At 28.7% G+C, this 17272-nt stretch overlaps 1 protein-coding gene across 1 annotated transcript in view; it reads left to right on the top strand.

Annotated features, from left to right (window-relative positions):
* Positions 1 to 17272, top strand: part of LOC123301121 (potassium voltage-gated channel protein Shaw-like) — a 128444-nt gene that overhangs the window by 70998 nt on the left and 40174 nt on the right. Inside the window, exon 6 of the mRNA XM_044883853.1 lies at positions 913 to 1227. Within this exon, the coding sequence (XP_044739788.1) occupies positions 913 to 1227 (315 nt within the window). The remainder of the gene's footprint in view (positions 1 to 912; positions 1228 to 17272) is intronic.

Here is a 17272-nt window from a genome sequence, read left to right as displayed (position 1 = left end):
CCATATCTGTGTCTAGTAATCGATTCATTGACGTTGACTTCAAAACATATTAGCTCAAAATATTTATAGTAAAAAATATTCATTATTGGTTTCAAAATTCTTATTTTACTTGCTTGGGCATTTGTTTGAAGTCAGTTCGGTTTTTTGTAAGCAAGTTTTGATAAATATTCAAGTGTATATAGAGGTTAATGGATGTTTGTAAACATTTACGGTTTTAATCTAGAATATGTTAGTATTACCTCTACACTTTGTAGTACAGGAGATTTCAACGATTTTACAGGGAATTTGGCTTGTTATAGATTTTGTATCAGTCAGGATATGATGTGTGGTTTAATTCTGCTAAGCCGAACAACTTTTTTGTTTATGTTTATAAGTTTTTTAAATTCCCGTAAGTGGGGCGTTGCCTTTCGAGAAGGCGGGAAAAGTATGCGATAAGCTTAAAAGTTATGGTTGCTCCTGTCGGTTAGAAAAAGAGGAGCATTATAAGTTTGGCCGCTATGGTATATCTGTCTGTGGCATTGTAGCTCCTAAACGGATGAGCCGATTTTGATTTTGAATTTTATTTAGAAAGATAATTTAATGAAGACTGTTCCTAGATATGTTTAGAGAAAATCGGTTCAGTTTGGAGAAAGCTTCAAAAAAAAAACTACATTTGTCGAGGGTTTTTTAATTGAGTAAATTTCACTTGTTTATTTTAAAAGTGACAGAAGAATCTTTTTTTAAGGTTTATTTTACTTAAATATATACTATCTTCTTAGCTAAGTACAAATTGTTTTTATGTTGTCTTCAAGACCTTTAAATAACACCAAAGAACTATCAAGTCTATTATTTTATTAATATTTTTTATTTGAAAATGGAATATAACTGAATACATTAAAACATATATATTGAAGCCAATCTTTTTTGTTGCAGGTTGCACCAAACATTATGGATTTTATAAAATCGCCAGTAAATATAATTGATTTTATAGCAACGTTAAGTTTTTACACGGATTGGATATTGCAAACTAGTATTGCCCAACCCATTGCTGATAAAGCGAATATTTTAGAATTTTTTTCAATAATACGTATATTACGTTTATTCAAATTAACACGTCATTCACCGGACCTAAAAATATTAATACATACATTTAAAGCAAGTGCGAAAGAATTAACATTATTAGTGTTTTTTCTTGTTTTGGGTATAGTTGTATTTGCTAGTTTGGTGTATTATGCGGAACGTTTACAGGTAAGTTTCTTTCATTTGATATTTATTAGGTATTTCAGTTGAGATATTATTTTGGTAAATCATCATTTGTTGGGAAAACTTCCTTCAAAAACAATTCTAGCATATTCTGATAATTTTCATTCATGTTTACTTCAAAATATAACAGAAAAATTTGTTACCCGAAAAATTGCTTACCATTTATATCAATACAAAACTGAAAGTTTTTGATAGACGGCGTATGGGTTAGTAATAAATTGTCGAAGGCCATCTATGAACAGTAATTAGAAATTAACAAAGATCCATTACTTAGTTAATGGTTAATTCATTAACCAAATATAGTCAGTTAATAGAGTCATCAATTACTTAGTTAGTAGTTAATTATACAGCTTTAAATATTAATAAGTATCGTTTTTTCAATTGAAAATAGTTTTAGAACGTATGTTATTGTGTTACGGTGTACTGTAGCTATGTTCATAACAAATTGCTGACACGAAACCATTATATTTTATCCTACCAAATATTATTTATTATAGATATTTTAAATATAGTCTAACGCGTCTATAGTATATTCACTTTAAAAAACAGTTTTCATCAAAGCGCTTTTGAACATATAGAATCACGACTTGAACACTTCAAAAGTAATGTTAATTTTAGCTGTTAATGGTTTAACATTTTGCTTGTCCTGCCCAACAGCAATGGACTGAGATCTAAAACGGACGGCATATTTAATGCAGTCAGTAGAATGGAAAATATTACGATGCTGCCGTCAAATTTAATTCTAATAAACGCATGTAAATATTTGATATAAATTAATAACAATTTTCAATTTGGTCGATATTATATCGATAAAATTTTAATAAAAAATACTTTTAAGGGACAAGCTTTTATTGTACTAAAAAGTTGAAAATCATTTTATCTATGAGTCATATCCGACTATTTGTAAAAGCTTGAGGTTAATGTATGAATAATGAAGCGGAACGCCTCATCCACTCCACAACAAATAGTCGGGTATGAGTGACTCATAGATAAAATTATTTTCTACTTTTTTGTACAATAAAAGCTTGTTCCTTAAAAAGTATTTCTTATTGAAATTTTGGTTGTGGCATCCTGATTTTCCCATCGCTTCCACCATATTGCGATGGGAAAATCAGGATGCCACAACCTTACCAGATAATGTCATCCAAATTACAGGCATATAACGGGATAGGTGAAACTAAATAGAAGCTTGTAAAAATGACGATAATGGTTGATATTTGTGACATTTTGCCACTGGAATATTAATTGATAAACCCCATAATTAATTGATAATGTGATAATAATTTTAATAGAAAAATATACTTATATTTAAGCCTATTTTGCGAAAACACAACTATTTTCTCTTACGATTGAAGTTTACCAGTTGACTGTCAGTGGTTTTGCATGAACAGTAAAAAGCAACGATACGTTAAAATTTATGATTTTATCTTCAAGAATATATTAATTTTTGTTAAAATTATAAATATGTATGAGAAAATACTTTTATAAGTTTGCTTATGGGCGAACATTTTTATCTTTATAGATTTATTATAACCAAAATTTTGTTTATAATAGATAATAAATAAATCGTAAAATTTGTATTAAACTGTTAGGGTCGATAATATCATAGTGATCGTTGGCATAACGATATGGAGCAGTTTATGGTGTTTAATAAAATATTAAAACATATAAAGATGAAACGAAAATCACTGAGCTCAAACGTATATAAATTTTATATAGATGAGACTACATAAGCATGAACTAGAACATTTACGTATATACCGATAAATAATGGACCTGTCCACAAAAATTTATACTAGAACTTTTTTTATGTAGATTGTTACGTATTTAAAATTAACCGAACGATTTTATTTACAATGCTTTTAAGTTTGCATTATCTTTAAACCTAGTCCAAGGAAAATAACACTAAATCTTATTTTTAGAAAACCGCACTCTGTGAATGTGAGTTAAATTATGCAATAAATTCCCCGTGGACTTTTCTGCCTTCAATTGTTTGTGATTTATCCACTTTCTATTCGCTTTTCAAATAAACTAAAAGAACATACTGCAATTGTCCCACTGAAGGTCATTGTTATATAATTCGTATTATTTTATATACAAAGTACCAATAAAACAAAGTCGCTTCCGTCTGTCTGTACCTAATCTCTATGGATGCTTAGATCTTTAAAACTACGCAACGGACTTTGATGCAGTTTTTTCTAATAGATGGAGGAAGGTTTTTATGATACATGTATAATATAGTAGATAAAGGGATAGAAATAGGGGTTGGAAGGGATGTGTTTCAAAAACTTAAAAAGTTGTCCATCGATTTAGCTCAAACATTGACATGGTATACAACCAGCTTCAACGATTTTTATTATCTATTATATTTCCTAGGAGGTGGAAAAGTAGAGTGAAAAAGTGGGGATGAATATTCGAAAATTTTCAAATATATCCTAATGGGGTATCAAATAAAACAGCATGACGTGTACATAACAAAACTACCTCTACGCAAAAGGAAATAGGGGGACGGGGTGAACGCGGGGATGTTGTCCAGCAAAGCGGGCAGTTCACAGCTAGTTATATATAAATGGCACAGAACCACTTTTAATTTTTTGAAAGAAAAAATTAATTCTTTTTTTTATTAAAAGTATATTTTTTATATTACGATTGCGGTTCTGTAGGGTCTTATTACTAAACTTCAACTAGACTCGATGTTTAAAATCGGCGAATTTAGGCAGAAAGAGTAAAATTGTTCGATATCTAGCATTGTTTTTTATACTTCCAAGCTTCCAAAACTGCAATAAAGACATTTAATAATAGAAGGCACATTTTTTTTATCGAAAAAGGGACCTTATCAAGGATCAAAGAATAAGCATTTGAAAAAACTTTGTTTTTTAAAAATATCAATAGAAAAAGTTCTGTTAAAACCATTAAAAATATCGCTCACTATAATTTTCTTTGCAAGAATATAAAACGGATAAAAATTCGTTTATATCAGCCCATAGTTCTTACATTAAAGAAACAAATTTGAATACGATTAAAAACGTTTAAATAAGATCCAATTAAAACCTTGCGTTACTCTCTCTTTTCCGATAATACATTTTATAACCACATTTCATTTGCTGCAACACTTAAATGGTTCTTAACGGTTTTTCAATAAATTTTTCTCAACTAATTTGCCTAAGGAATATTGTTGAAATGACGAAATTGTAAAAAATAAATCTTATTCATATATCCACAACGTCTCCAATTTTCCAGCTATGCCAGCACGATCATAATACTAGGAAATATAATTGAATTTTTTATTTATATTTATCTTATAAAATTGTCTTTCTTATCATAAGCTCATCAAACAATAAACTTAAATGCTCGCTGAACAAACGCATTCAAAATATAATATAAAACCTTCTTTTTAGATGGCTAATAAAACACAACGAATATAAATATTCTGTTAATGGCTATTATTTTACACCATTTGTTTCTATACGTATAATATATTATTTGATCCGTAAAAGATGTGATGGGCTATCTGAAATATACATAATACAATAAAAAAAATTAATGGTATTTTCTCTTACTCAAATAGTTCGAAAAAATCATGTTTGAATATAGAACACGATCTTGAATAAGCACTAGATTGTGAATCGAATATTTTTTGTTTAAACAAATATAAAACTTTGCACTTTTATATAGCAATATAATTTAAATATTAAAAAAAGTGAAACATTTGTTCTACTTTAAAAAGTAGTTTACATAACTAGTGATCAAAGTGAGCTTTTTCTAATACATTTATGATTACTAAACTTCGTTGTTTCTTCAACTCTTCGCCCGCTTCCTCTTCCCAACCATTAAGAAAACTTTCCCGAAGAGATTTGACTAAACAATGCCACAGCAAATACTCAATCAAGTCATAATTAAGAAAACCTTGCCTCAAGATATTTGAGAAGGCTTAACAATGACTCTGCAGATATTCAATGAAATTTGTCGTTGTTCGTCTGCAAGTTTTGAAGTGAAAACTTCTTTAGACGCGTTGAACACTTTTTTGGATGAACAAAAATCGTAGAGCTCGCGTCATCGTCACTTTAAAAACAACCGAACACTGAAATTAAAGAACATGGAGCTCACTTACCGTGTAAGATTTTCTGTACGACCCCCCTACTTTAGCAAATAATATTTACGACAGTTTATTGGTTTCTGAGGATTCAAAGGCCATCATTGTATGCGTTGAATATTTAAGTTTTTTTTTTTAATTTTTCACCTCTTAATATATCCAACATATCATACACCAAATGGGTAATAAAAACTGAATGAAAATTTACAAAACTACTTAACCTTTTAACGTCCGACGATTCAAAGGTCACCATTGTATGCGTTGAATATTTAAGTAATCTTTTTAAATTTTTCACCTCTTATTATATCCAACATATCATATACCAAATGGGTAATAAAAACTGAATGAAAATGTACAAAACTACTTAAGCTTTTAATGTAAAAAAGGTGTCTAGACATTAAATTATTTAAAATTTAAAATTCATACATTATTTTATTTATAGCAATCAATAGAAGATTAAATGTCTATATATGACTGAGTAGACCATATTGTATTGCAGATAACTATAATCCTTCAAACCCTACTATAAAATTTAAATATTGATGACGAGTTTACATTTTTACGTTCAAAATCAACTTTATCCAACGAAAACAAACATTTAACAAGTTGTTTATGCTAGGCATAACAAACAAACATCGTTTATTTAACTCTTATCTTGTAAAACAAATCTGTCGTGATAAACATTATTTTCAAATCCTGACTATTCGTATATCGTCAAACTTGGCTTTCTATGTCTTGCATATACAGGGTATTTCAAGAGAAATAGTAAATATTTTAAGTTCGCATTAAACGACCCAAAATAATCATAAAACTTCCTATAACATGGTTCTTATTCTCTATGTGTTACAGAAATACAGAGTTGTTTATACTCCTGTAAAGCTTGATGTTTGTATTCATTTTGCGCCCCCGAATATGTAAATTAAGCAGACATAAAGCTTTCTATAAAATGAATTTAATAATAAACTTTACAGGAATATATACAATCCTGCATTTCTGTAAACCTCGAGAATAAGAATCATGTTTATTTAGCTTCCTGAATTCGTACCTAAAATACTTATTAACATTTTTCATACTACATATAATATATGAAGGGAATATTAAAGTATCATGCTTGTTTTGGTATACAGATGCTCATAAAACCAGCCCATTTTCTCGAAACGTAGAGAAATTACGAGCTGAAATATTAACATCGTGCTCTGAATCTTTAAAACGACTTCAAACGTCTCTTTCTCATCTCCCTTAAGTTTATCAAAAAAATACAAGGTATTTATAAAATTTATCATTAAAATACGTTTATCAAACTCTAAAAAGTTGTTTCCTATTTTTTCAGGAAATTTAATGACCTAATTTTAGCATTATTTGAATATGCATTCATAATTCTATGAATTTATTAACATTTTTTCGTAGGAATGACAAATTTTGGGGGAAAGAAAGCTGTCATTGTATTTTAACTGACCTTTAACTGTTGCTACGCAAAAAATTCCGTGGATTATTTATCTCGTTTTTGGCGTGAAAGTAGGACAAGCATACAAATAAACAAGCTAATATTGAGAAATATTACTGACGATTATTCACAATGACGAAAATCTTAACGGAATAAAACGTAATTTATAATAGATAATAGTCGTCGTAGAACCTTTAAAGTAAAGTTTCGTAGATTGAAATAGATTTTACATCGACTAAACATCTATTTCAATTTAAATATCTTTCAAACACAGACAATAATATCCTATTGTCGGTATAATATAATTGAAAATTCGATTATTATTATTATTAATTATTATTAAATAATTTATACTGTAAAGTATATATAAATGGTGATAGACAAACTGAGTAGTGAATATCCTGCTAAGAAGGTATTGTTTTCACTCCGAAAAACGAAACCCAAAATTTTGTGATATCCTTACGTTTTTGTCCAGAATACGAAAATAACATTTTTAAAGTAGTCTATCATTTGATAGAAAACAAGATTGTTGCACTGGCTGTTTAAAGTAAAGGTTTACGATTAAGACTACTCTACTCTACAACAAATAGTTATTTCGATCTGGTTCTTAAAGGCCGTAGCCCCACGGCTAGTATACAAAATGAAGTGATGTCATTATTATGTAGCAGGTAAATTATAATACATATTCACTAGCCTTCTTTATGCTATTATTATAGAGCCTATTATATATGGGGTGCAACAAAAGTATCGAGACGGTCCAAGAATTTTCCAGAGAAACATCTTTTGAAAAAATGTTTCAAATAAAAGCTTTTACAGTTAAAAAATCTATCAAAATGAAGGTCACCTTCAAATATTTAAATTGAAACCGAATTGAATTTATTGTCAATTCGTATAAAATACATTTAGAAAAATATATTGAACTGAAGTATTTATTGCGACAAGAATAGTTACCTCAAAAATAGACTGCAAAAATTTTACTTGTAAAACTCGGACATTCTGTGAAGTGAAACCACGTTGAGCAATTTTATTATAATATTTAGTAGAGAGTAAAAATTTTAGTTTGGTAGTCACCATGGTCTGGATTGTTACTTCAGACGAGACATGTATACTTCGTGACTTAAATACCACGTTGAAAATCGCTTTCAAAAAAACCCAGTTGTTCTATGACTGCTTATCAGTTGAATTAAGTAAGATCTATCGTTAAGAAATCTAACGTTAACCTTAATTTCGATCTTGGTGTCGATCTTAGCGAAAAGTAATTCTAATATGCTGTTGGATCATAAGAGAAAAAATTTACGAACCAAAACTAAGGTCACTGTTAGATTCCTCGTTGAAAATTACTTTTATATGACCTCATCTTGAAAATGGCTAGCCTTAGAGAATATCAATCATTTTCGTTCCTTTATGGAGAAAATTTTACAGTTGATTTCTGCCGTAACTATTCGGTAATCAAAAAATGTTTGGTTAAAATATATTTTCTACGACCTCTTATACGAATTGAAAAAATAGGCGTTTCCTTTAGAAATTTTGAACTTAATCATTATAAGACCTGTCATGGTCAATTCATGACCACCTTTAGATCCTTAATAAATTGATTTTTTAATCCTTGAAGTTTTTGGACCACTCCGATACTTTTGATACACCCGACATAGTTAGGTATATTATAATGTATGGTAGATACTATTACTTGATTTTGATTAAGTAATTCATAATTGATATGGCAGAGAGCCAACGAACTAATAACATTTTGTGTATAAATGAGTGTATGATGTCGTACGTTTATAATATGTACATATGGTATATTCATGATGTTGTTATAAGAAGAGGGTTGCTCAAAATTAACAGGGCCGTGTACACGATACTAAGTGTAGGGGGAGGAAGAACGAGACACGGAGCTTGCAGTCAATATTTGTCTCGCTTCAGATATATTAATGAAAATAAACTACAACAGCAATAAAAGTGGTCATACGATGGTGAAGCAATTAAAACCAACCACACTCAAAAATTCGCACTATTTAAGCTTAAAATATAGTTTATGTTTTTTTTTTTTTCTTTAATTTGTTAATTATCGAAAATTTGTAATCTTTAATAACTCTTTAATGAAACATGATGTCACGTCACGGATGGTAAAGAGAGGCGAATGGATGATCAAGTGTTTGCAGTTCAAGTGTGCTATCATTTTATTGTGGTGGTCGTGGGAAATCATTTCAATCGTTAATATTTTTTGAACCGAGGATAGTCTAACGAAAATAGCCAAAAATGGTCCAAAACTTGTGTTTATGATTAAAATAATAGTCGTTGATTGGAGTGCCATAATGTTATTAACTCTAAATTAAATTTCAATAGAGAATATTTCCCGAATGGAGAGGGATCAAACGAAAATTTAGGTTGGTCAAAAGGGATAAAACATTTAAGCTCACAATGAATTTAAAATTCGTACAGGGGGGGGGGATAAATTCATACATGTAAAAGTAAAGAATTTGTTTTTGTATAATGACACTTCTGGAACCAGGCACCAAGTTAAAAAGAAGACTAATTAGCCTTTTTTTATTTTACACACTTAGTAGCGAAAAGCCAGCGTGTTTGCAAGGTTGTATTCATAAATGTGTTAGAAATTAATATGATAGGTAACTTTGCACAATTAACGATCAAGCCAAGCATGTTTTTATCGAAAAATTGTACCATAAGCCACCAAGAAGAGCAATAAAAACACAACCTCTCGTATAATATCTCTTTGAAATTAAATGCTCATCAGTTTTATTCAATCAAAATTATATATGAAATTTCTTCTATAATTTTTCAGAACTCGAATATCTGAAAAATGACAATGCATGTCAACTCATTATTAGTAAAGCCAATTTACTTATGAATATGATATTTTTAAGAGACCATTTTTCAGCGTAACTCATAATATGTTCGAAGATGTAAACTTGGCACTTGTAAATAATTGACTGAGCAAATTTGCGATAAAAATAATCTTCAATATGATAAATATCTTAGCTACCATACTGTTTGGTAATATTTGGTAATATTGTATCATTAAAATTACAAAGTTTCAAGTTCGTTTCTAACTTAATATTGTAATTTTAATTATATTCTCTATGTTAGTGAACCAATAACAAAATAATTACCTGAATAGAGATGGTTCTAAATTTATTACGTGACAAAGGAGTGTGCTTTTCTAAATTTAAAAATATTTATAACTTTAAATGCGGTGCTTGAATTTTAAATGACTTTTGGAAAAACATTATATAATTTTTCTTTCATCTAAGATTTGTTATAATAAACTTTAATTTATGAGATTCAATAGAACTTTTCATTTAAAATTAAAAAGCTAATCTTTTTTGTTTCGGGAGTATGCCAAAAAAACAATTCAAGGGAGGGATGTCAAGGGAGGGATGTATCTTTATTTAACGCTGCTGTTTTGATTACTTCCCAAAATAAAAGTGAATATTTCCAAAGGTCTTTGGTCACATAGTGACCTCAAAGCTCACATAGTGAGTAATAGCTACTTTTGAAGATAATTGCGTAAAAACAATATGGTAGCCACATGCATAGTAAAAGCTAACTGATTGGACATTTGAAGAACCAACTAAACTAGTGTAATTATTAAAAAGGCTTCCGATTTATCATTTTTAATATGTTGTATTTAAAATTATCAAAGCGTTATCAAATAAATGAGAGTTTTTTTAAATCATATGTAAAAACTTTTCGTAAAAGCACAAAAATAATATTAGGTGTATTGATATGTCAACTCAATATTAGTAAAGCCAATTTACTTATGAATATGATACTTTTAAGAGACCATTTTTCAGCGTAACTCATGATATGTTCCAAGATGTAAACTTGGCACTTGTAAATAATTGGCTGAGCAAATTTGCGATAAAAATAAATTTTTAATATCTTCAATATGATAAAAAAAATATCTTAGCTACCATACTGTTTGGTAATATTTGGTAATATTGTATCATTAAAATTACAAAGTTTCAAGTTCGTTTCTAACTTAATATTGTAATTTTAATTATATTCTCTATGTTAGTGAACCAATAACAAAATAATTACCTGAATAGAGATGGTTCTAAATTTATTACGTGACAAAGGAGTGTGCTTTTCTAAATTTAAAAATATTTATAACTTTAAATGCGGTGCTTGAATTTTAAATGACTTTTGGAAAAACATTATATAATTTTTCTTTCATCTAAGATTTGTTATAATAAACTTTAATTTATGAGATTCAATAGAACTTTTCATTTAAAATTAAAAAGCTAATATTTTTTGTTTCGGGAGTATGCCAAAAAAACAATTCAAGGGAGGGATGTCAAGGGAGGGATGTATCTTTATTTAACGCTGCTGTTTTGATTACTTCCCAAAATAAAAGTGAATTTTTCCAAAGGTCTTTGGTCACATAGAGGCCTCAAAGCTCACTTAGTGAGTAATAGCTACTTTTGAAGATAATTGCGTAAAAACAATATGGTAGCCATATGCATAGTAAAAGCTAACTGAATGGACATTTGAAGAACCAGCTAAACTAGTGTAGTTATTAAAAAGGCTTCCAATTTATCATTTTTAATATGTTGTATTTAAAATTATCAAAGCGTTATCAAATAAATGAAAGCTTTTTTAAATCATATGTAAAAACTTCTCGTAAAAGCAGAAAAATAAGATTAGGTGTATTGATTTCTATGGTACCTTCATAGGTACAAATGGAAAATTGAAAGCTTTAGTATAAAGTTAAATACGGTCCCGAGTAAATACTGTTTCTTAAATCATATGACAAGAAGAACAATTAGCATTGTTTTGAATTTATACTGGAAGTGTCTGTGTATAGTTAGATGAAAGTGCACATATAAGGGTCTTTGTTCCTCAGCAGTATTCAGTGAAATATGTATTTAGTTAATTGATGTAAAGAAAATTCTGATAAATATATTATTACGATATACATTGAAAAAAAAAATTGTATTGCTTATTGCTAGAGAGTTTAATGTCAAGCTTGAAATTATTATCCAAGCTTTTAGCGAGGATAATATATATCGAAAAATGTATTAACCAATCTCCTAACCTTACTCTGCTATTCCCAGACGATATGCTAACATTATTTACGGCTTTCGCGATGTGATAACTGCTTGTTTCAATATTAATTAAATCCTTAACATCAGACAAAATCGTAGTTGTTTAAAAAAGTTGGGACAGAAATTTTTTTTGAAGTGAAAGATTCTTTAGCGGCGTTGTACACTTTTTTGGAATGGGTAAAAAATTTTAAACTCGCGTTAGGACATGTGACCTTTTACTTTCACTTTCTTTTTATTAAAAATATAATTTTTGTTTGTTTTTGTTTTTGTTATTCGTGCAAAATTATTCCCTAGCCATTCCAAAACATCAAAAATGCACAACGTTAATATTCAAGTTTTCACTTCTGCCGGCACTCCCGGAGTGCAACCCGTCGTTTTTTTTTGTTATTTTCACTTCTACGAATTTAAAAAAATGGAAACTGGGTATCTTGAACTGTCTGTTATAATGTTACAGTCTATAAAGATTCAAAAAATACTATGTTCTGGAAAAAGTTCACTCACAAAGAACATTATTTTTAGTTATAATATATAATATTAGAAATGATTCAAAAATAATAACTTTTATTGCAATCAGAGAAAATGGTGTTTAGGCTTTAAGTTTGCTCAAAAGAATACTTAATTTTAATCAGCAAATCATAAATACTGGCATAAATGATTAAAGAACATACACCAAGAAAACGATGAAGCAAAAACAAAAGAAAGTAGTTTTTCAGAAAACATTCTTAAATGTTCAGAGGTGAAAAATATTCATGAATGTCTGTTGTTTTAAACTTTCACAATAAAAAGCTCTTTTAAAAGTTTGTGGTTAAAACAGTTGAAAAACCATCACCACATTTAATGTTTTGAAATACTTTTTAATAAAATGGAATAATTTTACAAAATGTAAATAAAATACAAAATTTATGTTATTTTATGTTTATTATTATTTAATTTATATATGCTAGTATATCACGTTTTTAATTTATTTATTTGTAATGAGTTACACCCAACTTTTAAAGAGTCGTATCTTAAAACTTTTTACGTGGGGGGTTTTCATTTTAATATGTCAATTATTCATTTTATTACAACATTTCGTAATCGTTTCGGCGCATTTTTGAAAAAAATTCTAATATTTTCCAAACAGACGCTTTTCCATAGCTCTTTGTCATTTTTTAAACTACAACTATTTAAGTATTCAAAAAATAATAAAAAATTCCAACGCAAGAAGATGGTAGTATATTTATAAAAGGATAAAATATAGAAATTTGATCAATTAATTAAAAAAATTTCTATTCTGCTTAAAATATTGTCAATTTATTGACACCAAATTTACATGAATTATTTAGATGGTTTCTTCTACAAAGAGGAAAATTATGCATACGTGCGGCACTTTATATCAATTACAACAAAATTAAAATTTATATTTTAATATTGATAAAACAAAAATTTAATTATTTAACCATTAAAAGATACAAATTGTATGTTAAATACTCCCGTAACCAAGAGCTATCAACATTAAATTTTTATTTACCATATTTAGATAAAATAGTTTTAATATGGCTTAATGGAAAATTAAAACCACTGAATTTAATTAATTCCGTTTAAAATGTTGAAAAATCATTTTGATATAAAATGATCCTGTAGCTTAAAGGGATATCAACATCATTGCTGTTAGTTTATTAAAGCGAAAAATGTGATTATTATACTGGTAATGATAAATAAATCGGGTTAATCCGTTTTCTAGGTCAGAAAAATATTCCCACCGAGAAGCAGATGCTTAAAGTTGCCCATTTAAATAATGAAAAGTGTTTGATATGTTAAAGCTTGAAAACTGTAAGATTCGATAAAACAATATAGTACGAATTCTGAATGTAACGGATTGCTCTATGAGCGAAAGTTAATACGCATACTATTGAATTGTTGAAACAAAGAAAAAAATGGTCGTTATCCTAGTAAAGAATCTCGCCGAGCATTAAAAAATTCAGTTTACCGGTAAGGTGTTATTTAGGATTACATATTTAAGGAATCATTTGAATTCCAAAAGTAATTCACCGCCTACCTTAGTAAAGAAAATTACCCGGTTATCTTTTTGATTAATTCCTAGTTAAGTATTTAAATAGAGTTGAAAACATAATTTCCAGTTGTACTTCTGCGTATTGATCGAGAAGTTAAAAACTCCTCATTCATTATGTTTTTTATTTTAATTATCAGGCGTGACGAAACATTGAACAGAGCTTTAATCACTGGTCTCATAAAACTCGATTTAATTATCCCCACCATATACTCCGCGCCTTTGGTAAATGTTCTAAGCACTCAGTCAATACTTTATTTTATTATATATTTTATTTTACAGATTTTATAACTTCCTTCTAAGTTTATACTAGCTACTTAGAAGAAAATATTGAATATCAACAATGTAAATTACTTAATAGTATCGAATATGTAACATAAAACTGTAATTTTATCTAGAATATTCTCTACTTTTGTAATGATTGTAATATTATGTTACCAACTTACTTATTTCACGTATGTACTACAATTGTCACGTTTAAATTGATTTGAGATATGAAATTCAATACAAAATTAAGATTTTAACATTAATTATAATTAAAACAATATGATTTTTAGGGGTTTTTATTTAAAATGATATAAATTTGAAGAGTATTAAATGATATAACTTTGAAGGGTATTTTTAAAGAGTATGATATGGAAATTTGTCTAATAATTTGTTTTTATTTGTTATGTCTCATATTTTCAATTTCAATCAACTTCTTGTGATTTGGCTAGACATTTTAAGCCGGTTCGGTAAAAAATCAAACAACATACGTGAGGCTTGAGCCATGGCTTGAGATAGGTTGTTTAATTTCAGTTTAAAGTTCTGATATTTTAAAAGGTAATCCCTTCACAGCGCAATTTGTGTCTTTGTGAATATAAGCAAATATTTCCAAGGCTAACCAATAATTGTTTTGCAACTTAAATGACATTTTATACTGATGATCCATTTCATACAGGTAGTTCAAGCACATTTTTTTCATCTTCAGGGAAACAATTTTCTTTAAGATGATTAATAATATACCAAAATTTTCGAAAATTTTGGAAAAAACTTATACGAACTAGAAATTATTCTCATGCATCTTTTTTTAATCATCTCATAAATTTTCCATGGCTGTACGAATAATGGTTTAATGAGCTTTCATGTAGTTGGGAAAAGAGAAATACTTTCTGACTTATACGGCGTACATACTTGGAATAATCCAGTATTAATGAGCGAACTCAAAACTAAGGTGAAGACCACGAAGTTGTTCTTTATGTTCATCATGTACATTTCGTTTTAGTCGTTGTCTGAATTTTATTATATATTTAATCTTTTGCATCTCATACAGCTTCATATTGTTTTTGTTAAGGTTATTTATTACTAGCGGACTTATGGCATTACTTTTATCTAAATGTTCTTGTGATTAAGGTTCTTGAGATTGTTGCTACCACAGGCTTTAGGCCAGGCCTTCCAGGGCTTCACTGACAATAAGTCAAATGCATCACTGAAGAGTATTAGTGAACTACTTCATTTCAGTGTAGAATTCCCATTAACTAGTTAAAAAATTGAACTATAAATCTTGCCTGGAAAGCTAGAATAAAATTTTGTTACACCGTCATGGAGTAAATGAATTAATAAATATAGAACACATTATTATCAAAGTCTTTGACTTGTTATTATTTGTTACTATGCATGTTTGTGTAGTTTTCAACAGATATAATTTCCTGCAGCAATGTACAGTAAGATACTATGTAGTGCCCTGGATGTAAAATGCTCTGAATCACGTAGCTAATAGACAAATATTGAGATGCCAACAAAAGTTTACTTACTGAACGATCAGCAACCGAGAGAATAATTATCCATGGCACTTGTTTTCAAGTGAAATATAAACAAAAGTTTTTCATGAAAAATTAAAAAAGTGTTTTTATATCACATTCTGATAATTTATGGATATTTTATTAAGACATATATCAGTTTCATCTATTTTGTTAAAAGTTGAGGAGGTAAAGTTTCAAAAGATATAATACAGTCATGAACCTTGAATAACACTACGGACTGTACTACTGATATATGGAACGATACGAATCAAATTGGACAATTTTCTTCGATGCTATAGGTAACCATATCAATGCATAGCCAGTTGGACAAAGTTTCCTTCACTCCAAGTAAGTAAAAATACCAGTTGTAGCTGTTCCATACAAGAAATCGCTTTCAGGTATAATCAGCGGGAATAATCCTTGGTAAATTAGGATGCGATTCATGGTACGTTATGATCGTACACATTAATTTTTTATGTTTTTACCCATACCTGATTAAAGTTGAAATTATTAAAAAAATACATATCATGTGGTAATAAAAAAGCATAAATGTATATTTTGATCCTTGGTACTTTACTTGCCCTTACAACATTCATAAACAATAAACTATTGTAAATTGAGTTTTGCGATGTTCATAGAAAAAATAAAATAAAAGTTTTCACAACAGATAAACATAGTTCACAGTTGTTAATTAGTTCATATTATCAATGAAAAGTAGACAACAGAACTGTTTTACAAAATGTAAGGCAGCGAAAAATTAAACTCAACTTGAAACAAACCATATTTAATAGAAGCGCCATTTAACAAATGAAAAAACTTTTGTCAACTATTATATAAAATTCTGGACATTAAAACAAATTAAATTTCATCTAGTTTATAACAAACCAATAACATTGGAAAATGTTATATTTGTACTATGAAATTGTGCTTTTATATTTTTCCTTACTGTGACCTCAGTGAAGGTACGGAAATACCTGTAAATAAATAAATCGCAGAGCGTATCACATTCGTAACTGGAAATCTTACCCTTAAATGAATCAAGAGACAGGAGTACTTTATTAATGGCATTACTATCTTCCCCGGCAATCAAGCATCCATAAAAATCCTAAATCAAATCTACCAATCCAGAAAATGGTAACACAAGTTTGCAAATCATTATTAAAAGTAAATGGAAAGTATTTTAATAAATTTGATTTTGGAAACGAATGAACATTCTAGGTGAAACTAGGATTGTCTAGGATAGTTACTAGGATTATATATTTATATTTCGATGATTCACCATTTATGCCACTTCGGAGTTATCAATATGGGAATACCCTCCCAATTAATAACTTCCCAATCCCCATTAGGGTGACTATTAACAACCTTGCTTAATCCAAACAGTTGTTTCTAACTTTAATTTTCCATAATGTGTCAAAGGTCATTTAAAAGTTTGATGAAGAGAGAGGAAAGTTAATTCATTGCATATAGTTTCATTTGAAATGATTTGTCCTAAGGCGTTACACCCATGAACTGGAAATGAACATTTGTGGAGGAATAAATTTCTCGGAAAGTATTTTACTTAATCATGTTTAAGTATTTTAATGAATAATT

This window comes from Chrysoperla carnea, chromosome 5 (genome assembly GCF_905475395.1).
Source record: "Chrysoperla carnea chromosome 5, inChrCarn1.1, whole genome shotgun sequence".
In the NCBI taxonomy this organism is placed as follows: Eukaryota; Metazoa; Arthropoda; class Insecta; order Neuroptera; family Chrysopidae; genus Chrysoperla; species Chrysoperla carnea.
This window is presented reverse-complemented; position numbering and strand designations above follow the sequence as displayed.